At 38.5% G+C, this 26,702-nt stretch overlaps 1 protein-coding gene across 2 annotated transcripts in view; it reads left to right on the forward strand.

Moving 5' to 3' along the window:
- LOC138746137 (protein O-mannosyl-transferase TMTC2-like) overlaps window positions 1-26,702 on the forward strand; it is a 135,940-nt gene that overhangs the window by 101,685 nt on the left and 7,553 nt on the right. The window contains exons 8-11 of one of the 2 annotated variants that reach the window (XM_069904034.1): window positions 372-493; window positions 8,367-8,448; window positions 11,703-11,817; window positions 21,979-22,042. In XM_069904034.1, coding sequence (XP_069760135.1) covers window positions 372-493; window positions 8,367-8,448; window positions 11,703-11,817; window positions 21,979-22,042 — 383 coding nt within the window. Of the gene's footprint in view, window positions 1-371; window positions 494-8,366; window positions 8,449-11,702; window positions 11,818-21,978; window positions 22,043-26,702 lie in introns of those variants that run through there. The other variant, XR_011346719.1, reaches the window with a different exon arrangement.

A 26,702-nucleotide genomic window follows, 5' to 3' on the forward strand; every position in this document is an offset into this window, starting at 1 on the left:
GGGCTGCATTGTTTTTTTTTTCAGGAATGTGATGTTAGATTGATGGTTTTTCTGAGGACGTCAGCCTGTTGCAATATATTAACCTAAGGCTGAATGGTGCTTTGAAGGAGTTGTCTCGTTGGTGGACATGCTTCATTTCTACTTCTAGTCAGCCTTGTTATGTTTCAAAAGGTCATTACTCAAAATGGACATCAAAGTACTTCACACTAGACTATTGCTTTGTGAGGAACCCACCTATTTGTTAATCTGTCATATTATAACACAATACTGAAGTTAGATGCGCTTGATTTTCTTTGCTATGATTGTATTATGAGAGAGTATCATTAAAGGGACATATTGTACCAACTGTTGATCTCTGTCTGGCCCAACAGGTGAAGCCTATATGAGACTGAACAAACTGTCAGAGGCTGAGCATTGGTACTTGGAGTCCTTGCGATCCAAGCCTGACCATATCCCTGCCCACCTCACTTATGGAAAACTTCTGGCTCTCACTGTGAGTTGAGCATTAATGCTGTTTTATGCAACTTGTCCCTTGAGTTTGTACATCTGGGAAAAAGGTCTTTGAAAGCAGATCTTAAGATCCTAGATCTCAACTTCATTACTTATGCAGAAATTATAAATGTCTTAACATTTTGAAACCTTTCGAGTCAGATGGTTTTCTATTTAAGATATGCTAATGTTGCTTCCGGAATATGTATGAATAACAGAGAACCACATTTTTCTACATAAATAAGAACTACTAATTGTAGTTGCAAATGTGGATCAATTGTTGACTATAAATCACATATGAATCAGAATTTATTGTCATGAACAAGTCATGAAATTAGTTTGTTATTGCAGTAGCGCCATAGAGCGAACATTCATATTATGAACCATCTTACAACTTTACTATTAAAAATATTAAAATAATAACGCAGGAAATGTAAGGCAGTGTCTTTGGTTCATTGATTATTCCGGAATCTGATGGGAGTGGGGAAGAAGCTGTTCTTGAGCCGCTTCGGCTCCTGTACCTCCTTCCCGATGGTAGCAGAGTGAAGAGAGTTTGGCCTGGGTGGTGGGGAACTTTGAGAATAGCTTCTGCCTTTTTAAGAAACCTTCTCGTGTGAATGTCCTTGATGGAGTGAAGTCTGGTGACTGTATGTTGCAGGCCGTGTTAGCAACTCAGTGTACAACTCAGTAATGCCCACAGTAAGGGCATTATTCCCACTATTGTTCTTCCATGTGGTAGAAGATATCACAGTATTGCCCATTTTACAGTCTTCATGATCACATGGGCCCAAAGATCAAAAGAATTTGATACAATATGGTTGTAAGGCCTATTTTTACCAGGGCATATGCTTTGAATTTAATTGGCAACTCTGTAGCTCTGGAAATTAAGATGCTAGCCTTACATCGCGGCGACGTGAGCAGTGTAAGAAGCGCAGCCACCACGTTGAGGGTCGTTAACGACTGTTTTATTTGAATCTGGCACGAGCCCCTTTAAGGGCAGCGTTGGTTCAGTCACCACGTGCGTGATAACGCCACCACGCTGCCTGGGTCACGCGTTGTGCGGGAGGTTTAACCGAGGAAGAAACCCCCCCCTGATGGCGCCATCTTCCCAGGGCTGCCCTGCTACGTGGCGTTACAAGCCAGGCCGGTTCACCATGAGCGAGTGTGCCGCCACAACATAAATAAGAGGTCGTAATTTCAATGCAAGTCCTTTTCAAAAGTTATAATTCCTGCAACTGTACTCCAGCACTAAGTTTTGCATTTAAATTTTTAACAGTGTAACAGGTTTATCAACAAAGCAGGTTCCAAATTTATCTGGAAGCATTCAAATTAGCAGCAAGAAAATAGGCTGCGTGAAAAGAATAGTTATATTAAATTCCATTTGTCTTCAGGTGAACAGTGCCTAAAATTTTTAAGGGACTTAAATGTCTTAGCTGTACGAATACCAGCTGGAAGGTATTGTAGAAGTGGCACAGTGCTGGCGGTCTCAGATATTATTGGTGAAAGTTAAACTACCCACAGGCATTCTTTGAACTGGTCATTGACCCCATTTCATTCTTTTTGTCATAATTCATCTCATGGTGGTTGACCATCCCAAATATTTACCTTTGGTATTGTTCTGTATATGGAAGACTTATTTATCTTTCAAATGTGATTGTTCTTTTCAGAAGTGGACATTTGTTTCCACTGTAACCAGGCACCTTCATGATTACTTTATATATGTTGTCCATTTCTTTTTCATATTTCTCATATGTTTGGTCTCAACATCTGTTAGATCATTTCTCCGTGTATTCGGATTACATAAGTGCTTAAGATAATTCCTTGAATGTAATTTAATTGTGAACTTTCTCAAGATGTGCAAAAACTATCATAATAAACCCTTCATACATGGTTTTACCTCTCTTTTTGGTTCTATCTTACCTCAGGAAATTGAACAAAAGCATCTTGTCTCTCAGACTTCTTTACCAGTATAATTCCATCTTTAACCAATGGCACATGCACTTTAGAGGAATAAAGTGATCATGTCCTTCTTCCTGTTTTATTTGATGTCATTTTAAATTTAGACATATAGCTTCATAACAGGCCCATCCAGCCCACAAGCCCCGTATGTCTTGGAGGATGGGAGGAAACTGGAACACCTGGATGAAATCCACGCATTCACAGGAATATCGTACAAGCTCCTTACCGACAGGGCCAGATTTGAACCTTGGCCCCTGGTGCTGTAATCATATTGTGCTAGCCGCTACGCTAATTGGGCTGCTCTATAAACAGCAGAACAATATTTGCAGGAAGATTTTATTCCAAAAATAAAGGCAGAGTCTTGAGCCTCACGTGAGAGTTGAGAGCTCTTCAAACATGCTCCACCATTTAATAGCTCATTGATGATCCTTTGCTCCATTTTCATTGGACAATTTCCACATTCCTTAATTTCTTTACTATCCAGAAATCTATTGATCTTTGTTTTGAATGAACTCAATGTCTGAACTGCCACTGTCTCCAGGGTAGAGAATTCCAAATACTCGCCTCCCTCTGAAAGAAGAAATTTCTCTTCAGTTTTCAGGGCCCTTTCCCTTATTCTGAATATGACCATTGATTCTGGACTCCTATCAGCCACAAGAATTCTAATAAATTAATCAAACATTATTTCATTTTCATAAATCCATCTTGACTCTTGCAATCTTTCCAAGGAACTTGTGACTGTAAATGTAGACAGCATGACCAGATTTGCTGACAGAATTATAACTGGAAAATCACCTCGCCAGGAAAATAAATGTGGCTAGGATATTAAAAAAAAATAATAATAATAATCCTGAGAATAATGGAAGAGAAAAAAAACATGCCTTCCAAGCATCAGGATATCCCAAAGCACTTACAGCCAGTAAATACTTTGAAGATAGGCTTTCAACGATGTAAGAAATGAGGTAGACAATTTGAAACTATGTTCTGAAATCAACAATAAAACAAGTAGTATGATCATCTGTTTTTGGTGTTGCAAGAGGCCTAACTGTTTGGCCAGCCACCAAGAGAACTCCCTTTGAATGATGCTGAGGGATCTTTTACACCACCTGAGAGGGTAGGCAGGACCCCTTGTCTGAAAACTAATAGAGTATTATTGGGTTCTAGTATAACAATGAGGAACAATAACATTTGAGCAGAACTAGCCAACCAAAGATATGACCTCATTGCCAAGTTTATTATTTTGGTTTGGCTCTGACTCATTTCAGGCTTAATTCACTGTTTCCTGTGCAAGTTACACAGACTTAAAAAAAACTTGTTTCTTTATTGCTCTGAAATATAACAATAACCCAAAGATACATGTTTTGAGTAGAGTCTGTGTAATTATACAAATAAATTAATTTAGATTTGAATCTGGATTATTGCAGCAATAGGCATTGCACTCAAGGCAGCATCCTGGACCAAGGCTTCAACGTAATGAAGTCGGTTTCATTTACGTTCTCTTGAATATAAATCCAAAGACAAACGTAACAAAAGTTTTGTCAAAAGTTTGAAGGTTTAAAGAATATTCTGAAGTTCTGTAAGATGAGAGAACATATATTCATTGTGGGCTGTAAGCCCCACTGCCTGCACCAAAAGAGTTCTAGTGGAGCTTCACATTCTGTTGTGAAGCAAGAAAGTAATCTTTTAAAATGGAAAGGATTGTGCCATTTTCACTTTACGTTGTCGGTGCACCATGTATGTGCTTATTCTTAACTATCTGTCAAGTTCTGTTTAATGCAGACTTATGATTGTATGTGCCAGTTGTATAATTGAGTCTGTTTATAGCAACACTGTATAAAATAAATAATAATCTGGTAAGGGAAATCCATCAGTATGATGCAGTTGGGCTTATTTAACAATATAACATTGAAACAAGTATCACACCACACAGTACAGTATTAAGTAAATACTTGTCAACTAATCATTTAACGATCAGGATTTATATATCATGCAATATTTTAAAGATGATATACTTTGCAAAGTTAAAATGATTATGGAATTAAAATAAGTTGATTAAAACACATAATGCACACTGTGTTTCTCATACATCATCAACAATCTCTATTGTTTGCTATCTGTATCTTACTACCCACCAAATGGTGGCTTAGTTTAATGTTAAAATGGGTAGAAGGTTTAGGGAAATGATTTTTCTCCTCATGTTTCCCTGGTTCCAGCTCACAATGACATTGAGACAGTCCATAATGTTACAGCAGCTTCACTAGTATGGAAGATGGAGGACACCATTCCTAAAAGCACGTTGTGCTGGATTTTACTGGTCTCAATTCACTGCCTAGAGCCACCACCCCGAAAGGTTGGATGTGGAGGGTCCCGAACGCCCTAATCGGGATTAGAATCAGAACCAGCGTTTATGGTCATGAATATAGCACAAAAATTGTTGTTTTGTGACAGTATCACAGTGCAAACATTTCTATAAGCCACATTTCAAAATAAATAAAAATAGTGCAAGAAAATGGGAAAAAAAGACTAAGTGAGGTAGTGTATGTGTGGTTCTATGTCCATCGGGAATCTAATAGCAAAGTGGAAGAACCTGGGCTTGTGGCACTGAGTGCTCGACTTCAGGCTCCTGTAATTCAGCCAGCAAAGAGCAGGTGACTAAAAGGCATTAGCAGTGAGTGTGGAGCTGAGTCCCCTCTCTGGAATGCCCAATTATGTCCTTTAATTGAAGACAAAGGTAGCAGGGCAGAGGGTGCAGGAGGTGAGGGTGATGTCTGTCTATTAAAGTCTGAAGTTCTTTACCAGCTTTTAAACTTCTAAGATGTTCAGATCCATTATAAATTATGCAAATAATGCAACACAGTAAGAAAAAGTTTGTTAAAACTATATTAACATCATAGGATGGATGTAATAACACTAGAGAGAGTATGAGAAAGATTCACCAGAGTGTTTTTTAAAAATAATTGCTGGAGGGACTCGGCAGGTCAAGCAACATCGGGGCAGGAAGAAACGATACCATTTATGTTTTGGGTCAAAGCTCTTCAGCAAGACTTGATGAAGGGGGTTTGACTCAGACCCTGAGCAATTTCCATTCTACTTCTAATGCTGCTACACCTGCTGAGTTTCCCCAGCAGTTTGTTTTAATATTTTTGTTTCGGGTCTCAACACCTGCAGTCTTGCGTCTCCAGTCACCAAAAAGATGGAATGTTTCAGTGATGGGCCGAGTTTGTAGAGCAGAGTCTGGTTTCCCAGGAATGGAGGAGGTTAAGTGGGGACATGATTTTTGTACAAAAAAATTATGAAGGGTATACCCAAATATAGGGTAGTCGACAGGAATTTTTTTTCCCTGCTAAGTGATGAATAATATAAGAGAACATAGATTTAGAGTGGAGGATAAGATATTTTGAAGGAATTAGAGAGGTACCTTTTTCAGCCAGAAAATGGTGAGTAAAAAGAGCAGAATCACGAAGAGCATTTTCAAAGTATCTAGATGAGCACTTGAATCATCTAGTCATTTGTAGGCCAAGGGTCAGACGTCGGGATTAATATAGATGAGTGCCCACAGGTCAGCATGGATATGGTGAGCCGAATGGCCAATTTCCATGCAGTATCTCTGTGACTATGACTTAGAATCAGACTATGAATCTCCAAGTATGTTGTCTCACAATCTCTGCCACTTCTATCTTTGCGTGAGGTCTTAGAAGTGATTTCCCTTGTGCACTGCTGAGGTATCACAGCCAAACTTGCCTTAGTAGAATGTAATGGGAACTTGAGACGCATTAAGTCTCTGAAGTCCACAGTTTTTTTTCCCTATGAGAATATCTTCCTCTAGAACAGCCATTCTCAACAGGGGCCATGTCCCCCTCCCCCCCACCCCCGCACCACCATCCACCCTCCTCCCTCCACCTGGGGGGCCACAGCACATTTAAGAGTGGCCACTGACTGAAATCATATAATTTTTTTTGTTTTTATATGTAGTCGGTAGGTAGAAACCAACTCAACTTAACTGTTTCACAGGGAAACTTTGAGCAGTGTCCTAAGGGACCCATAACCAAAAATAAATTGAGAATGGCTACTCTATAATTACCAGACATAGCTAACAAGATTCTAGATAATGCCCTTTTAATATAAAACAAAGCTTAATTATTTTACATGAAGTTTGAAATGTATAACTTTGTTCATTTCCTTTATTTAACAAGTAGTTTTCTCATGGTAGATGACTTCTTCCCAGAAACATTTTAGCTGGCTGGTAGAAAACATCAACTTCAATTTAATTTATATTGAAGCAAACAACTGTCTTAAAATAACAGGATGATCTTGGACTTGCTGGATGATGAAATATTCATATTAGTTGGAGCAATGTGGATATTGTTTTTTTCTGATAGGTTTTGAACATGTGTTCTCATTTAATATATTCCATTCACGACAACTGCAAGTATCATCTGTCATATCTCAGAGATCGAGGATCAGAAACACATTATACTAGCCTTGAGCACGCCTGCTGCAGGATTAAAACAACTGAAGCAAATGTTTGGCTTCTCATTTAATTAATTTTTGGATGGGCATATTTGGCAAAGCAGGCAGTTATTTCCCATTCCTAATTACCCTTGCAAAAGTGGCATTCAGCCACCTCTTTAACTGGTGCAAACCTCCTGATAAAGGTCTGGTATGGATGGAGTTCCAAGATTTAGAAGGAGTCACAATACTGTGAAGGAGGGGTAATATACTTCCAAGTCAGGTTGGCTTGTGACAAGGAAAGGAATTAAAAATGGTTACTTTGTCAGATGGATATATTCATTCAGCAATCATGCAGTTTGTGTATGCAAAAGTTAAAATAGTAACTTGCATAATAGAAATTGAAGATTGCTCCAAAAGTTATTTAATGCATTATACATTCAAAACATATTGTGGATGCTTCCTTGGTTCACATGTTTTGGTTTTGTCTTAGTCTAGAAAATTTTTGGAAAGATACTGTTCACACAGTATCGGTGATTCTCAAGGTTATGCCCTTTAATTGCTCTGTTTGGATTATCTGATGATGTTCTATTGACTTCATCCCAAAACCAAATTTTATCTTTTACTTAATTGATAACGAGACATGCAATATTGATCAAATAGAAGGATAGCACTCCATCTACATGTCTTTGGCTTGGCTTCGCGGACGAAGATTTATGGAGGGGGTAAAAAGTCCACGTCAGCTGCAGGCTCGTTTGTGGCTGACAAGTCCGATGCGGGACAGGCAGACACGATTGCAGCGGTTGCAAGGGAAAATTTGTTGGTTGGGGTTGGGTGTTGGGTTTTTCCTCCTTTGCCTTTTGTCAGTGAGGTGGGCTCTGCGGTCTTCTTCAAAGGAGGTTGCTGCCCGCCAAACTGTGAGGCGCCAAGATGCACGGTTTGAGGCGTTATCTGACCACTGGCGGTGGTCAATGTGGCAGGCACCAAGAGATTTCTTTAGGCAAATATATCTACATGTACACAATAGTTAAATGATATTATGTCCTGTTTAAGTTTAGAAAAAAAATATTTATGCAATTAAAGATTCAAATACCAATTTCTTAAAAGCATGGAGTCCTTTTATAGAGCATTATCATAATCTAAAGTTTTAAGACTGATCTAAACTTCAATGCTGTGTTCTCGGTTTCCGAGTTGTCATCACTTGAGATCCACATGTTAGGTTTTTTTATCCTAACCTTGCAAAGGGTCTTTTTTTCTCTTTAATTGTATCTTAAAATATAACTGTATGGTTTAATTTTGTATAATTGTAAATTTCAATAAAATATTTTAAAAAGAAATAAAATACATTCATTCATGTGAAATAAGGTAAGATTTACCAAGCTATTTATTTTGCTGCTTGTTTGTTTAAATTGAGAGCAGTGAGATGCTTAAGCCATTTTCTAAATTAATATTTTGTTATTGATTCAAAGGGCAGGAAAGATGAAGCTGAGAAGTATTTCTTACGTTCTATCCAGTTAGATCCGAGTAAAGGAAATTGCTACATGCATTATGGTGAGTTCTTTTTAATTAATTGTGTAATTGGCCCTTCCAACATATGGATTGTGAAGGTGGATCATCCACTTCCAACTTCTGTTTGAAAGTGGTGCAAATGTTGTCATTGAGAGGGATTTGGTGGGAGATGCCACTCTGTTAATAGTTCATTAACAGAATGATATCTGTTCAGCAACATTCGTGACTAAACTTTGCACAGTACAAATGACTCAAATCCTCCCTATAAACCACACATGATTAAAATAACTTACTTCAACTTATGCTACAGAGATATGGGCCATTGATTAAGTGTTGGTTAATTATTGCTTTACTGACGTTCCTTTGGTAATATTGGGATATTATGTTAAGATCCTGTTGTTCAAATCAAATAAAAGTAATATTAAAAGGAGCAAGTTTCATAACCATCTGATCATGACTTCATTTTCTTCAGCAGTGCCTCGGGCATGTAAATAAATTTAAAGCAGGTTATAGTTCTGGGCTCTGTTTAATGTGATAGAGCTGTTCCTCTTTAAATGTATGCAGCTGAGAACATTTGGCATGCTGATGTTTTCGCCATGTGTAAATGGTAAACCAGAGTGTTGACCCCTCCCTCCATTGGTCCCCCCACCCTCTCCCCCCCACATTCTGTTGGGGCTCTGTTTTCGGGTTTATTGGGCTGCATAGCAACAGAATCAGATAACATTTGGGCAACTCCTGTATGTTGGTTAGCAACTGGTTCAGGATAAGGATTTTGAGCCACAATTGGCACATGGCCCAGGGTCAGGAATCCGACATGAAATAATAAAGCCACTTACCCTTAAATTATAATAAAAATAATGAAGTAGAGCCTTTCAGTTTATTTTTAATACTACCAATATCCATCAAAATTCCAAAGATCACATGTGTGTTTATAGATTGGATAGAGTTGGAATGAAGGACATACAGCATGCCACACAATCTCAAATTCAGCTGGGAAAGTCAAAATGAAGAACCTATTTGTTTAAAATTTTTCTAATTTGGAATAAATCTCTGATTATTATTTAAACAGAATCTCAGAAATTTCTGGCAGAATCTCTGAAACTTTCATCTCTATCTATGGTTGTAAACTATTTGGGCGCAGCCATTTCAGGAACAAAATATTGAGGATGTGTGCCATCAGATTTAGAGCTTGTGAGTTTAAAAGAAAACTTGGCACCACTAAGTAGTCATTTACTTAATGATACTACTTCATAAATCTGCAACATGATGGAACACTTTCTTAATTCATAACCATGACATTTTGTGGCTTCTCTTCTCTCAGAAGTATCATTAATGTTGAATATCAAATAATTGTTCCAAGTGTTATATCAACTGAAATAACAGAGAAAGGATATTTTTTGATGAATGGCACTTAGGATATCTTTCTGTTGATGTCCCATGAAATTTTAGGACCTGAATATTTTAAGTTATTCAGAAACATACATAAAAAAAGAATACTCCTTTATTATAATGCTACCTTGTATGAGCTCTATACCCCAGTGTGGTTGCAGGCAATGAATAATGTAGTCACTCTTTAATGCCAGAAACGCAATGACTAATTTGCACATGGTAAACCTTCACAAAAGAGCATGAAATAATGACTATGTTAATTCATTTTAATCGCATGACTATGTTAGGAAACCAGGAAGAACTCTCCCAGTGTGATTTAAATTGGCCTCATGGGATACTTTATGAATAGGAAATTGATTTAATGTTTCCCCTGGAAAAACAATGCTTCTCCCTTTTAAGTCTGCATGGCATATCATCTGAGATTTTTCATTCCATTCTCTGATTAAATCCTGCATGTGGCGAGATCTGGGAAGCATGCATGTGTGCCACATAAAATTCACACCAAATAAGTCCAAGGTAACAGTCATCTCATGTGAGAGAGAATCAAGTTTAAAATTCAACCATATTTGGCCAGGGCCTCCTCATGCTTCAGGTTCACTTTTGATCAGAAACTTTACTGAATGTAACATAAATGGTGCAGCTATAAATGATCTCCTGATGCAAGGTTTTGACCCAAAACGTCTACTATTGCTTTGCTTCCACAGATGCTGTTTGAGTTTCTCTCGTAGTTTTTTTTTTACACACCATTTTGCTGTAGGAAATAGACCACTGTACTTTCATGGTTGCTGTACCCAACAGCAATGTGTGAGATACCTTCACTGAGATCACTATAATCCTCAAATGCATTTTGGGACACTTTGCAATCCTTCCTCTAAGTCGGTGGTTCTCAACCTTTATTCCACTCACATACTACCTTAAGTAACCGTGGAGAACCGATGTCATAGGTGCTTTGTGATTAGTAACGGATTACTTAAAGTGGTATGTGAGTTGGTGGGGGGGGGGGGGGGGTGTGGAGAGAGGAAGAGGATGAGAACCATTGGTCTGATTTTAATTTACATCAATATTTTTCTTAAAAGCTAAATTGTATGGGATGCAAAAACAAAGCCTTGGTCTATATATTTTTGGCATTCACATTGAGAGTAAATAAAGATACTGAACTTGCAAAGTTGTAATGGAAATAAGTAAGATGATCTGGAGATTAAAATGCAAATGCATTCATAACAAGGAAGTTATACAAATTTTAATTGTTTAGTAGTCTTACTTTGTGATCCTTGGGGCTTCTGCTTGTCAACTTCTACATCTTCATCAGTAGATCCATTAAAAACAGTGGAGAAAGTATGTGAACAACATTTTCCATATGAATAAAGAGCCTTTTGTCCAGGTGCCTCACTTTAAAAAAAAGAATGTACAAGGGTTTGTAAAACACACTGGATTGAAATGAACTCTTTATTCCCCAAACTCTTTGTAATGAATGCATCTATCAATGTGAATACAGCAAGATCATATAAGCTGCAAGGTGGTGCATGGTGTTGAGGGAAGGATAAGTATTAGACATTCCACTTTTTATTTCCTTGCACATTCTCCAAGCAGTGCCATTGGAGTTTAAATGCCGCATGAGAGTACAGGTATGGTTTTGGTTTAACCTCACTGAAATGCAACTTCTCTGAGTGCAGCACTGCCTCCAAGAAAGATCAGTAGAGGGAATCGTGTTTGTTCCTGGAATGGGATTTGAACTTCATACATCAGACTTTTGTGGAATGATGTACTGATAATGTAAACAGGATAAAAGAGGGCTCCTGCCTAAGTAGACTCTGCTATATTTAGGTCCAAGGTAGATGGACCGATAATTGAGAAATAGTTCAGTTTGCTGTTCCGAAGAAATAATTACATTTTGTATTTTCTCATAGGTCAGTTTTTGTTGGAAGAATCTCGCCTGATGGAAGCTGCTGAGATGGCAGAGAAATCAGCTGATCTGGACAGCACCGAGTTTGACGTGGTCTTCAACGCAGCCCACATGCTCAGGTTAGTTTTTTTTTCCTCGCAGGCTCTTACGCCACTATGGATTCTGTTGTCTGAAACAATTTGAGGTAAAAATAAGTATATTCCTTAAAATAAAAAGAGGGTGAGGATTTGAAGGCTAAGATTTCAATGAGGCAGACTTTCAAATCCACTTAAAAAGCTGCAGCATCATGCAGTAATTCTGTATCCCTCTGTGCCTAATTTAACTTGAATGTTGAGTGTGCTAAGGCATTTTTTTTAAAACGTGCGTATTTGAGCTGAGTGACCTTGCGTGAAGCTCTGAAGGGCAGATTGGAGTAAGTGCTTTACTGACATAAAGAAAGGAAATGATACACTGCATATTTTTGCAGCTTGTCTGTTTTCAGATGACTTTCAGTGACAAATGGATAAAATTAACCTTTTTCTTACAAAGTGAAGCCTTTCACTAAGAGTTGGTTTGCAGTGTGAAAATACAACTGGGAACTATTCCATTAGATACTATTTTCACACACAAAGAAAGCGAAACTTCACAGTATTGTTGATTAATGAAATTGATTCCTTTACTTACCAACACTAATCTTCATTAATTCCCCAGCAATTTATAAGGAACAGCAATTGCAATCTTCTGAAGGAATAATAAAGCTCAACAGGTTGATGAACATTTGAAGAAGTAGACTTTTATATAAATTGCTACCATTTATAATTGCTAGAAAATTGTTCTGGAAAAGCAACGCCTTATCTAAAATAGTTAAATAGGGTACACCTGGAACCATAGAACATTACAGCACCGAAACAGGTCATTGTAATCTGCGCTGAACCATTTTTTTGTCTAGTCCCACTAAGCTGCACCCAGTCCATAGCCCTCCATATCTCTCCCATCCATGTACCTGTCCAAATTTAGCTTGCCTTCACCACTTCAGTTGGCAGCTTGTGCCACACACCCACCACTCTCAATGTGAAGAAGTCCCTCCCCTAAACTTCTCCCCTTTCATCCTTAACTCGTATCTTCTGGTTTGTATGTCACTTAGTGGAAAAAAGCCTACCTACATTTATGCTGTCTATCCCCCTCATAATTTTAAATTATCAAATCTCCCTTCATTCTTCTATGCTCCAGAGAATAAAGTCCTAATCTGTTTAACCTTTCCCTGTGACTTAGTTCCTGAAGTCCGGACAACATCTTAGTAAATCTTCTCTGCACTCTTTCTATCTTATTGATATCCTTCTCGAAGTTAAGTGAACAAAACTCCACATGATACTCCAAATTTGGCCTCACCAATGTCTCATTCAACTTTAACATAACATCCCCACTCCTAAACTCGATGCTTTGATTTATGAAGGCCAATATGCAAAAAGCTCTCTTCACAACCCTTTCCACCTGTGATACCACTTTTAGGGAATTATGAATCTGTACTCCAAGATCCCTCTGTTCCTCAGTGCCCTACCATTTACCGTGCATGTCTTTTTTTGATTTGACCTTCCAAATTGGAACACTTCAAACTTGTCTGCATTAAATTCCATCTGCCATTTTTCAGCCCATTTTTCCAGCTGGTCCAGATCCCATTGCAAGCTTTGAAAAACCTTTTTTGCTCTCCACTATGCCTCCAATCCTAGTATCATCTGCAACCTTGCTGATCCAATTAGCCACATTATCAACTAGATCATTAATATAGATGACAAACAAAAATGGTCCCATCTCCGATCCCTGAGGCCCACCACTAGACACAGGCCTCTGTGAAGCAATTATCCACCACTTCTCTGTGGCTTCTCCCTTCCAGCCATTGCTGAATCCAGTTCATTACTTCACCATGAATACTGAACCTTCCTGACTAACCTCCCATGTAGGTCCTTGTCAAAAGCCTTACTAAAGTTCATGTGGACAATATCCACAACCTTTCCTTCATTAATTTTCATGGTAATCTCCTTGAAAAACTCTAAAGATTGGTTAAACATAATCTACCATGCACACAGCCATGTTGTCTATCCCTAGTCAGTTTCTGGCTATCCCAATAATTGTATATCCGATCTCAGAATAATGCAGCTTCCTTCCATTAATTTACCTACTACTGATGTCAGGCTCATTGGGCTATAATTTCCAGGGTTATTTTTGGAGCATTTTTTAAACAACTGAACAATGTGAGTTACCTTCCAATCCTCTGGTACCACACCCATGGCTAAGGACATTTTAAATATTTCTGCCTGAGTCCTTGCAATTTCTACACTAGTCTCCCTCTAGGTCTGAGAGAATATCTTGTCAGGCCCTGGGGATTTATCGAACTTTATTTGCTTTAAGATAACAAGCACCTCCTCCTCTTTAATCAGCATAGGTTCCATGACCTCAGTGCTTCCCACAACTCTGTGCCCATTTCCAGAATGAATACTGATGAGAAAAAAAATAAAATCTCTCCCATCTCTTGGCTCCATGCAAAGCCCACCTCTGATTTCAAGGGGACTTTACTATCCTCTTGCTCTTCATATAATTTTTCCTTCACATTGCCTACCAAAGCAACCTCATGTTTTATTGTAGCCTTCCTGATTTCTTGAGGATTTTTACTTGCATTTTTTATACTCCTCAAGTACCTGATTTTCTCCATGTTGCCTATACTTGCTATACACCTCACGTACCAGATCCCCAATATCCGTCGAAGAACAAGGTTCCCTATGCCTGCTAACCTTGCCTTTAATCCTGACAGGAACATGCAAACTCTATATTCTTTAAACTTCACTTTTAAAGATCCTCCACTTGCCTCACAAAACCTTGGCTGAAAATAATTTATCCCAATCAATGTATTCTAGATCCTTTCTCCTTTACTCAAAATTGGCCTTTCTCCAATTTAGAATCTCAACCCAAGGTCCAAACTTATCCTTCTCTTAATGAGACCAATGGCATAATGATCACAAGACCCAAAATGTTGCCCTACACATATTCCTGTTGCCTGTCCTGTCTCGTTCCCTAGTAGGAGATCCAGTATGGCACTCTTTCTAGTTGGTACCTCCATATATTAATTTAGAAAACTTTCCTGAACAATCAGGAAATCTCCAAGCTATCAAGCCCTTTTACAGTATAGGAGTACCAGTCAATATATGAAAGAGTATTCAACCTACACAATTACAATGTGAAAGAATCTGCTAATCTTGGATATTATCTTAAGGAACCAAAAAAGCAGTGCATTTTCATCTGATTTAACTATTTCCAGGTAAATTTGTTTACTTACCATTATTACTTTGAAACATACAAAATTCAGGAATTTAAAGAAATGTTGAAAATGCTCTCCAGGCTGGGCAGCATTTATGGAGGTGAAGGGGGGGGGGGGGTGGGGGGTGGGAGAGGAGAGAGATAGTGAAGGTTTTGAGTTGATGGCCTTCCATTAGAATTTTTTGGAACTCCTCAATGGCTTGGTTTAAGGGTGATTGTTTTCCTGGCAGGAGCATCCAGATCTAGGAGTCATAACATCACAATAAATGGTTGGACAATAGGGACAGAGATGAGAAGAAATATCTTTATTGAGAAGAATATGAACCTTTAGAATTCTCTGTCGCTTACCTCTCAAATATATTCCAAATACTGCTCAATGATTTGGAATTTCTTCGCTTATGAGGCACCTGCACTTACTACTCACCCATGAACTAAATATACTCCTACACTGAGTGGACCTTTTGGTGAGAACTTTATGAATGAAACTGGCTCTGATCTGCTTGGCAAGGCACTCCTATTGTAAGTTTCATTGTTCTGCATATAGCTCGAACTTCAATGTGAGAGAATACTACTTTTACAGATATTTAGAAATAGTCAAAACTATTCATATTATTGAAAATGTCACAACAATTGAAACAAATCACACTACCAGAAAATAATATTTTAAAAATCACTCTTGAATTAGAAAAAAAGAAAATAACGTGAATTTCTTTTTTTTTAAAACTGCCCTTTTCCAATTGCAGTCATTCCTCCAACGATTGGAGGCATCAACCCTGCACCAAAGGAGCAATTTAGTAGGCAGAAAACTTAGCAAAACTGCTGAGGAATTACAGGAAATTGATCCTTCCCAGCCACAGGTCTAATTTAGGAGCACTGTGGAAATGACAGATGGGCATTACAAATTGTATCCCAGTTTATTTCCATGATAGATGACATGGTTGAAAATTAAGGATGCTAGGTAAACCTGTTATCCTTGGTTAGACAACAAATAGCAGATTGAATATAGTTATGCATGACATTTACAAGGATATACAGTCACTGGGGAGAAAGGATTATATCAGAAGTACCTGGCATGAAGGAATTAGCAAATGAGGAACATTTGATTGGTTTTTGGACTGTACTCCTTGAAGTTCAGCAGGATGAAGAGGGACCTCATAGAAGCATTTCAAACAGAGAAAGGCCTGGACAGAGGAGCTATAGTAAAAAAAAATGTTCCTGTAGCAGGGGAGTCTAGGACAAGAGGGCACAACTTTAAAATTGAAGGGCGCTCATTTAAAATAGGGATGGGAAGGAATTTCTTTTGCCGGAGAGTGGTGAACCTCTGGAATTTTCTACCGTGAGCCACTGTTGAGGCCAGGTTGCTGGGTGTATTTATGACAGAGATTGATAGGTATCTGAATAGTCACGGTATCAAAGACTATGGGGAGAAGGCAGTGAATGTGGCTGAGTGGGAGAATGGATGAGGTCATGATGGATCATAATGGAATGGCAAAGAAGACTCGATGGGCTCAATAGCCTACTTGTGCTCCGATATCTTATGGTCTGGTCTAGAAATCAACAAAAGATTGGGTCTCAAGAAACTAAGGCTGGGTGTGGCCTGGCTTTAAACCTTTCAAAGGATTTTGAAAGAATGTTTCTGGTTGTGATGAAGAGCAACCGTATAAGCTAACACCGAGAGATGTAATAATGAATTCAAAGAATCATCTTCATGAATGTGGAACTCACTGTCCAGGAAGTGGATGAAATAAATAGTATGGGTTTATTTAATGGGGAGCTGAACAATCAGGAGGGAGAAGGGAATATGGAGTTACACTCAGAGGCTTGGATGAGAGTAAAACAGAGCAAAAAATACCATTGTTGGGCCAAATAGCCTGACATTTGGCTGACATCTGATGGAATCCTGAACGTGACATGATGGGAAGTTCAGAATTCCCAGGATCATTCATGATCATTCATGCTCGGAGAGTTTTCTTGAACTTCCTACACGGGGAGGTGTCAGCACCCAAACATGGAAATACAGGAAAATTGTAGACTGATTGATTTTTGGACTCCATGGAAATAATAAGGAAAGGGAAAAGAAAGGGAATTTGTGTCAAAGCTCAGTCATGTTTAAATTGTACGGTGGAACACTCTGAAGGGATCCTGTGCTCTGCTCATGCTCCTATTTCTAACATTACAAATAATAGTTTCAAGAGTGTGCTCTCAATATCAGGAATGCTGATTTGGTTACTTGTAAACTACACCTGAAATTGGCTGCGCGCAATCAAATCACATGTTTGAACTTTCTGCAGTCATTACTTTCATTTTCGCCAATGTTAGGTCTGCTTTGTTCATGAATGAGTGAGACAAACACCAGACTGAGTCGAAATCAGGGTTCTTTGTTCTTTATTACCGGATTGTAACACTTGCAACTAACCATGTTAGTCGGAGAATGCATTCTGCCGTTATCAGCAAAATGGTGATTTTTTATACCCTTGGATACGTGCTTAGAACATCATCATATCATTACTTGTCCAATGACTAAAACTGTTGCTATCCTTTCCCTGCTAGCTTCCTGCCTCTCAATCCATCAATGTCTCTCTTATCTTGTAAGTACAAGGATGCATTCACATCTTGTTACAGCCCTGTACAGGGTAACTCCTTACACATTCCCATCTCATGATGTTTTACCTTACACCAAGAAATGGTCTTTTGTAGAGAACCTCATGTCAGATGTTTACAGAATACAGCCCTCTTGGGCACATTTTAATTTAGTTGCATGATTTCATTTATTTTCATATTCGATCAAGTTGTTGAAAACCTAGCTGTCCTGATGCGCCCACACGCACGCGCGCGCACACTATAGGGAATTGGATAAAGGGGAAAAAAAATACACCGAGTTGACTTTCTGTTCCCCATGAATGAGCATAATTCATGGGAAATGGATTAGCGCCAGTCAAGCTGCATCAGTGCTTCTGCTGCATGATGCACGTTGTTTCGAAGTCAAGTGGGAGAGCTGCAAACATTTGATTAAGCATTACTTCAGATTGTTCCTACTTTTCCCCCTCCGTGCTATATTCTCTATTGCCAATGAGGAATGACCAGCGGAACTTGCAGAATTGCGTCATAAATCAGATATTTGGTTAAACTCTTAGCTGAAGGTTTGCATGACTAGATCTGCGGAGTATTCTCGCTGTGATCAGTCAGTCCCAGTGCTGTTCAATGATTGAAGGCACAGTATTATGATGGCAGCGGGGTCAAATTAGTTCCTCACGATGAATTGCCACCACTAGGAAATGACTACTGGGGAAGTGAGTAAACATGGCTTGCTGACCTGACATTATCTTTTCTTGGAGAGTACATCCCCAGCATTCAAGTGAGTACGCTCACTTAAATAAATCCTTTGTGGGCTCAGGATACCTCCTGTTTCCTGAATGTGAAGGAAGACCAGGGAGAAGTAATTATCGGCAGAAATGAAAGACTGCTGAACAGTAGTGGCAGAGAGCTTTAAAAGCATCAGTATCTGAAAATAAACTTCAGGTGAAGATGTTGTGAGATGAGACTATTATGAAAGTTTAGATTGGGTTTCAGTTAAAACATTTAGCTTTGAATACCTGTTCAGCTGCTTTTCCAAAGTCACATAAAGGAGAATCTGGGTTGAACCAAAGAAAGAAAAAGCTGTCTGAATTGGGAGGCTTGAAGTTGCACTTTTATTCCAGCACTCTTGGTGCAGATTCAATGTGACTCATGTACCAACATACTCACATATGTTCCTTTGATTAAACTTGGGCATCTGTCAGTGAATAACTGCTCAATTCTAGTCTATTGAAATTGGTATTTATTTTGTATATGTGTGATACAATTTAACTGAGGGCATGGAGCAGTTAATTTCATGAGAATCTACCTGATCTGATTTGTTTTGAGCAAGCTGAAATTTATAATCCATCTGTAGTTATGTGAGGACTTCAGGACAAGAGTTGCTTTCTACACCTTTTCAGGATGTGGCTGCCAGTTGGCATGAGCAGCATTTATTGCCCTCTCAAAGGTTTGAATCACGACAGTTCTTATGGTGAAACTGTGTGCGCAGCGCGGTTGAACGGGGAGTTACAGCACTTAGACCCTGCAACAATGATGATCCTATGGTACATTTCCTGGCCAAGTGGTGAATGATTTGAATGGGAGCCTGAAGGTGAGGGGAATCCCGTGTGCATGAAATCTTTGTCGTGAGTTTGGAAGAGCAGCTTAAATGTATAGTAGATGTCCAAAAATCTGGATGCCAGAGAGGTTCATTAAGGGCCAATACTTGTATCATCTTGCAAAATATGGGGCTGATGTAAATGGAGCTATTGTAAAATTCCCACTGAGCGGATTTGCTTTGTGGACCTGCTAAACCTGGACCCTTGCAAATGTACCGTATATGCAAAACACTTATCATATTCATTCATCCTTGTGCAAGATGTCTGTCAAATTGCCCTTAAACTTGAACCTTGTGTAAAAAAAAATTGCCCTTAAACTTGGACCTTGTGTAAAAAAAAACTGTTGGAAATCTTTCACAATTGTACATTTTCATTTTGATAAACTTCGAGCGAATTTGAGTTCCACCTTCCTTTTGCTTCATGTCCTAAGGACGAATAATAAAAGGTAGATACGATGCAGTCATAGTATTGCATACAAGATATTTATAAATTTAACATTGGTCTATTATATTTTGCATGTGATTTCCCTTAAATTAAAGTCAACTGTGTGAATATTGAATATTGGCATGACCAGGGTCCCTTGATAATTCACTCTACCTCAAACAACATTTTTTTTTAAACTCTTCTGATTTCTAAATTCTTTGGGTTCATATTTTCTCCACTTGCCATCCTGCCAACTTCTCTGTGTACTCCTTTGTTCTCCTTCAATCTGTCACAATTTGTCAAAGTCCCAACATCTTTTAATGGCAATATTATGTTCTCAGTTTTTCATTGCTATTTTTATGCTCTATCTACAATCTTTGCAAAATCACAATGCCTTTTAATCTTAAGAAACTTTATATTAGCCTTAACTTTTGCATTTTGTCCAACCCTTCAGCTCTTTGCACAGTTAGCAATCAGACAGGAAAATAGAAGAAAGAAAAGTGGAAAAGTTGCATTGATTTGGACTTCAATAATGCTGCATTATTGAAACGGACTGATTTTCAGTTCAACTTTTACACCAGGGTTGTAAATTGAAGGGTTGCCCTGAGGACTTTAGTTGTAGATTTTACTCATTGGTAATTACATTATTGTAAATATTTTAGTTGTGAATTCTTATTCATTAACTGGTGCAAATCAGCTGCCACCAGAAATCCCTGAGCAGAGGAATCTAAATGATGGCACTCCTCATCTGAGTACATTAAACATAGAAATATATAATCTGTATTATTACTCCTTACAATACAAAGTATTGGTAACACTCTGAATAATCATAACATGCCTCACATGGGACTTCCCATCGGAGTAAGATTAATTGGCTCCTGTTGAAGGATGTTCCACCTCCACTGGATCAATGCCACTGCTCATCAATGCTCAGTTCCTCCCCAAAGCAATCATAAAAGAATTTTGAAACTTTTAGTAAAAGATTGTGTGCAGTGACGAGTAATTATGAAGAAAAGAAGGGATCTTTGTACCTCCATGATACATTGGTTAAGATTTGTACGTGTTTGAAATGCGCTATGGAACTGGAAATATATTACATCCAATGAGTTTGGAAAACAACAAGCAACTTCTTCCCCTCAGAAGGTTTTGCCAAACATTGAATAAAGACATTGAAGAGAAACTCCTGCAGTGAATAATCATAGTGCCATTTATGCTATTCAATTTTTTTAAAAGCCTGCAATATGATCTAGCTATGTCCTCAGGGTTCAGTGCAACCTGTTCTCATTAAGGCATTGTCCAGTGTAGGTTGTATAGACCAGCGTGCTGAGTCTGTCATCTGGCCTTGGTGAGACTGAGGATCCTACAGCTGGCTTCAGTTCAGGATTTGGAGAATAAGCTAGGGTTCCCTTTCCTGATTTAGCTCAATGATTATTTGTAAACGGGCCTTGCATGTTGGAGGCTAGGTCCTAAAGCTAAGTAAAACCAGTCTCAGTTGACGTAAAGGGTAGAAACAAAATACAGCCTCCATAGGAGGTAAACGTATAGTATTGATATTTCAGCCCTGAGCTCTTCTTCAAGGAATAAGTAGAGAACAAGAAGGCTTAGAATAAAAGCAAAACTGGCTGGGGGAAGATTCCAGACCAACAAAAGGTGTTTATTGAAAATGACATGGGGAGGGGTGAGAATTGATTTTTGGCTCTGTGAAAGGAGACAGAGGGAAAAGGAAAGAGACAGAAACAGACACAGCTGGGGAAAGGTGAAGGTGTGTGAGTAGGGGAGTGGGGTGGTGGGATGTGTGTGTAATGAAAGCCAGCAAAGTCCACAGATGCTAATCCCATCAGGTTGGAGGGTGCCCAGATGGAAGATGAAGTGTTGTTCCTCCCATTTGTGGTTGGTCTCAGTCTGGCAGTGCGTGAGACCATGGACAGACATGTCAGCAAGGAAATAGGATGGGGAATTCAAATGAGTGGCCACAGGAAAAGCACTTAGATCGGATACATGAAGGGTGATGGTATCTGTGAAACAGCTTCCTAAAATGAGAAAGAAAGGAAATTGTTTGGAAAGCTTGTGTGTCTAAGATTACAATTGTTATAGGTATTATTGAGTTTGCTTCTTCTCACATTTGCAGAAATAATTAGCAAATAATTTGCATTGTTTGGGTATTACAATTAATGCTGGAATTTACAAGAGATTTATTGCTCTTGTATCTACTAATAATTTGTGGAAATGTCAGTGATGGTCATTCTCCTCACTGTGTTGAGTTTGTCAAAGTGCGCCGTCCTTGCTAAACATCTGGCAACAACGCCAGCCTTTCTATCTGTTATATAAACTCTTTATATGGCACGTGCCCGAAGTCTGATTTCATTTCATTTGGATTTTGTTTTTGATCCTCAGACAAGCTGGCCTGAACAAAGCAGCTGAGAAACATTATGGATTGGCAGCAGGACTGCGACCCAATGTAAGTGAATACAGCCATAGCCAGAACAGCAGCATTATGTACTGCCCAGCCCTCAGTACATGCCCTTAAGGTTGCACTTAAATCTACTGAAACTAGTAGTTCTGTCAGAAAAGAACTTTTGCTGTATTTTATGGCTTGCAAATCACCTTGTTTGATATGAAAATATACTGTGTGCATATTCACATGTGCTCAGCTCTAAATTTATTGGCAAAAGCTTTGATGTCTGTCGCATGTAGGTTAGGATATAAGTTTTCTCAAAGCATTCTAAAGAAGTCACTGATTGTCTGATTCCTGTAAGGCTCTACAGTATTATACAAATAAAAGATTATTTGAATAACATAACATAACAATTACAGCACGGAAACAGGCCATTAGGCCCTTCTAGTCCGCACCGAACCAAACACCCCTTTCTAGTCCCACCTCCCTGCACAATGCCCATAACCCTCCATCTTCTTCTCATCCATATACCTGCCCAACCTTTTCTTAAATAATACAATTGACTCCGCCGCCACTATTTCTCCCGGAAGCTCATTCCACACGGCTACCACTCTCTGAGTAAAGAAGTTCCCCCTCATGTTACCTCTAAACCTCTGCCCCTTAATTCTTAACTCATGTCCTCTTGTTTTAATCTTTCCTCCTCTTAACGGAAATAGTCTATCCACATCCACTCTGTCTATCCCTTTCATAATCTTAAATACTTCTATCAAATCCCCTCTCAACCTTCTACGCTCCAAAGAATAAAGACCTAATCTGTCCAATCTCTCCCTATACTCTAGATGCTTAAACCCAGGTAACATTCTGGTAAACCTTCTCTGCACTCTCTCCACTCTGTTTATATCCTTCCTATAATTAGCCGACCAGAACTGCACACAGAACTCCAAATTAGGCCGCACCAACGTCTTATACAGTCTCAACATCACCTCCCAACTACCAGAAGCAGTTATATTTCTCACAAGAGTGGAAGGTGCTGCAACCTAAATTTATTTCCCACTTTTTTAAAATATAGTAATATACTATATCTACTTAATGCCAATGGAACTGGATGTGAAGTGAAAAACACAATCCCTGCCCCACAATGTGCTTTATAATTTTGGCCACAACTATATAATTTTTTTCATTTAATATTGGTTATATTAATTAATAAATGAACAGTTTTGGAGCACTTGTGGTGGGTAAAAATAGGATTGTAGACTGCAATTTAATCCATTTCAAGAAAGTGGATTTCATTATATCTTTAATATTACTGTGGAACGTGTTTTTTCTCAGAAAAAGCACACTTAATGGCAAATTGCTGTCAACAGATGTACTCTTACATCAATAGTTAGAACTCATCATTTAGTAAAGAACACATTCTTGTAACACATCAAGAAGTGGGGAGTTAAATTGGTGGAGTTAGTTTTAGCAGTCTGTTGATTGAGAAATAAATATTGGCCAGGGCACGGGGAGAAGTTGCCTGCACTTTCAATGCTGTCAAGTGATCATTTTCTCACTTGCAAGTTGTGTGAACTGAGCCCATGGTTGTTCTCAGACTGTTTCTCAGTTCTTGTCATGTTAAATTTAAAATCCATTCTGTTGTCTGTGGTTTGATTTTGATGGCCATCTCTTGATCACAAGTTTAGGGGCTGGGTCAGAAGATGGTGGCTTCAAGTGAGAGTCCAGAGCATGTAGTTTGGTTTGACACTGATGCATTACTGTGTCTGTGACATCTTGTAGATCGGTTATATTTTTGAAAAGGCACTAATCACTGATAATTTAGTTTTAATTGGCACTTTGTCTCAAAATTGACCATTCCAGACAGAGAAGCAGCAGAATAGATGAGATGGAAAATACCAAGTAGGTGTGCAGTCCTGAAACAGGAAAATATTTACATAATGACTCAGATCTGCAAAGAAAGAGGCTGTTTTGCGTGAAATTCCTTGCAACTCTGTATGTTTCGGAGTCCTGTGCACTAATATAAATGTTGGGAACTTCGGCACTGATGGTGGCTGATGTTAGAACTGGACCCCTTAATGGCTACCTTTCATGGAGTACATACTGCTGCAGTTTCTCAACACTTGTACCTAGCCAGGGATAGCAGGCCCACTTACACGAATGGGAAGGTACATTTTCATGGGAGAACAGTGAATATAAAGTTAATGTGAATAGGTTTTCATTAAAAGAATTAAATTATATTAAGAATCTCACTTTTAATTGGATAGTTTACATGCCATCTTGATTTTAAATAGTATGGAAGTCCAGTAATGTGTCATTAGGCAAAGAAGAGGAATTTAAGTGAGTGCAATGATTGAAACTGGGAATAGTTAATAAAGCTTTCATGCATTATTTTACTGCTCTGAATAATAATATTTTGCTGGACGAGGGTACGATTTACAAACACAGAAGCTGGGTGTGGTTATCACCAATGCAAAGAGTGCAAGAATGCCCCTTGAAGGAATTGGCACAGAAATTGCAGCAATGCCACCCTTCACATTAGTTGCACTGCAAAGTATGGTGCCTTGCATGCAACACAGTTGAAGTGGATATGGGCATTCAGGCACTTAGCTTTTCAGAATAATGGAACCTGATTCTGTGTCTGAAATCATATTGCCTTTTGCACTAGCTTCTTGTGAAGAAATCTTTTTCCTTTTTTTTAAATGCATTGTTTTGAACAGCAGTATTCTCACTGACAAAAGGCAAAGGAGGAAAAACCCAACACCCAACCCCAACCAACCAATTTTCCCCTGCAACCGCTGCAACCGTGTCTGCTTGTCCCGCATCGGACTTGTCAGCCACAAACGAGCCTGCAGCTGACGTGGACATTTACCCCTCCATAAATCTTCGTCCGCGAAGCCAAGCCAAAGATTCTGAAGAGTACAACTGCTAATTTATCTTCATGAAAAGCAACAGCATGGTTTTTGTCTGAAATACATTAAACAAAACATTGGCGTTTTGTTAGATTGTGTTTCCTTAATGCCCACATAGACTTCTTTTTGAAATATCCCTCTGCTGTCTTGAATGCCTTGACCTAGAAAGCATATGTGCCGTTAATGGAAAACCAATGTACAAGTCCTTCATATCCAAAGTATTATGACAGACTTTCACTTTGCACGTCAGAAACATGTGGGAAGTAACATTTTTCACCATAAAGTTTTTCTATCTGATGTCATTCCATGCAAATAATCACAGGATTCTCTGTCTAGAATTACACCTCCAGGCAAAGCAGCAAAATTATAATAAAAAGGTCTGTGTAGTTTGTAAATCTTGGTGGTCACCAGAGCATTTCAGACTGAAATCAGTTTGTTGCCATTCAAATTTATCAAATATGATGATTTTTGTATAAACAAAGATGGAATTTTTTTGCACATTGGACTGTCTTTCATAGCTTTTTAATTTTTTTTCCTCTCTTATTACTTCGAGTAACTAGTATTGTGGGAGAGAGGTTGTTGATCATCATCTAGAAAGAGTCAAAATCCTAAAAATAAATCTTGGGTGGAATGCAATTGTACAAGTGTGCATCTGTTGATGGGAATGTGCCCTGTCCATAAGGACTTTCTCCTCCCTGCATCTTTAGCAAGTACAACTTAACATTCATCCACTTGTTGATTTACAGAATAGTTCGAACTAAACAAAACAAAGCTTTATATCATTTGTATTAGGTCTGTCATATTTTGGCTTTAGTCTGTAATTAGTTTGGTTAATGGATATTAACTTGCTCCAAATATTTGAGCAGAGCCTTGAAAGGTGATGACTGTTTTTACACCTTTATCACTCCCAGTGGAAGAGATTATTCAACAAATTATTTAGATAATAATTTGAATCTAACACAAAACGAAAAAAAAAGCACGCTCTTTGAGAATTGTCTGGAGTTTGATAGAACACCTGTTATAGATTTTACTTGTGCTTGTTTACTTGTTAATATTCCATGGTATATAGCATATGTAATGATAGAGTGCTCGTGATCTTCCTAACCACTAGAAGGAGGAGGAGACTAGTTGGTGGCAGCTTGGGTTGGATTCAAGATGGATGCCTCCACACAGCTAATAAAGTATAGATGTTTTAAAAGAACCCAAATTTCTTTATTATAATAAAAGAAACGTCACAGCATACAGCACAGATGAATATACTGATCATCAAGAATCTATCTTCATTAATTTTAGACTAACCCCTCTTTATTCTTCCCATATTCCTATCAACCCTGTCCAAATGCTCTCATTCATCTGCTCAATAAGTGTAAGGTACAGTGGGATATTAAGCTACTGACCTGTACGTCTTTGGGATGTGGAAGAAACCCTCAAAATCACAGGGAGAACCCGTACATTTCACACATTGAGGTCAAGGTTGAACCCAGGTCCTTGGAACGGTGAGACAGCAACTTTACAAGCTGCATGAGTGTGCATTAATCATGATTAACTTTTTATGTTGTGGATTTTGAGGTTTTGTTAACTGCCTTACCTTCAGTTGTTTTTGGCTTTGTCTATTTTCAGCTGACATGAAATAAACAGTCCAATTTTTACTGGAAATCTTTTAATCATTTGAGCCTGAGGGCTGTAGTTAGATAAATTTTCGTGGAGACCTAGGATTATTGAATTCCAGCATAATGACTTTCTTTATTGATAGATAAAAGGTCTATCAGCTGCATTCAACATACCGGTAAATCACTTGATTTGGAAAACTTTGCCGT

Source organism: Narcine bancroftii, chromosome 11 (assembly GCF_036971445.1).
Source record: "Narcine bancroftii isolate sNarBan1 chromosome 11, sNarBan1.hap1, whole genome shotgun sequence".
NCBI lineage: Eukaryota > Metazoa > Chordata > Chondrichthyes > Torpediniformes > Narcinidae > Narcine > Narcine bancroftii.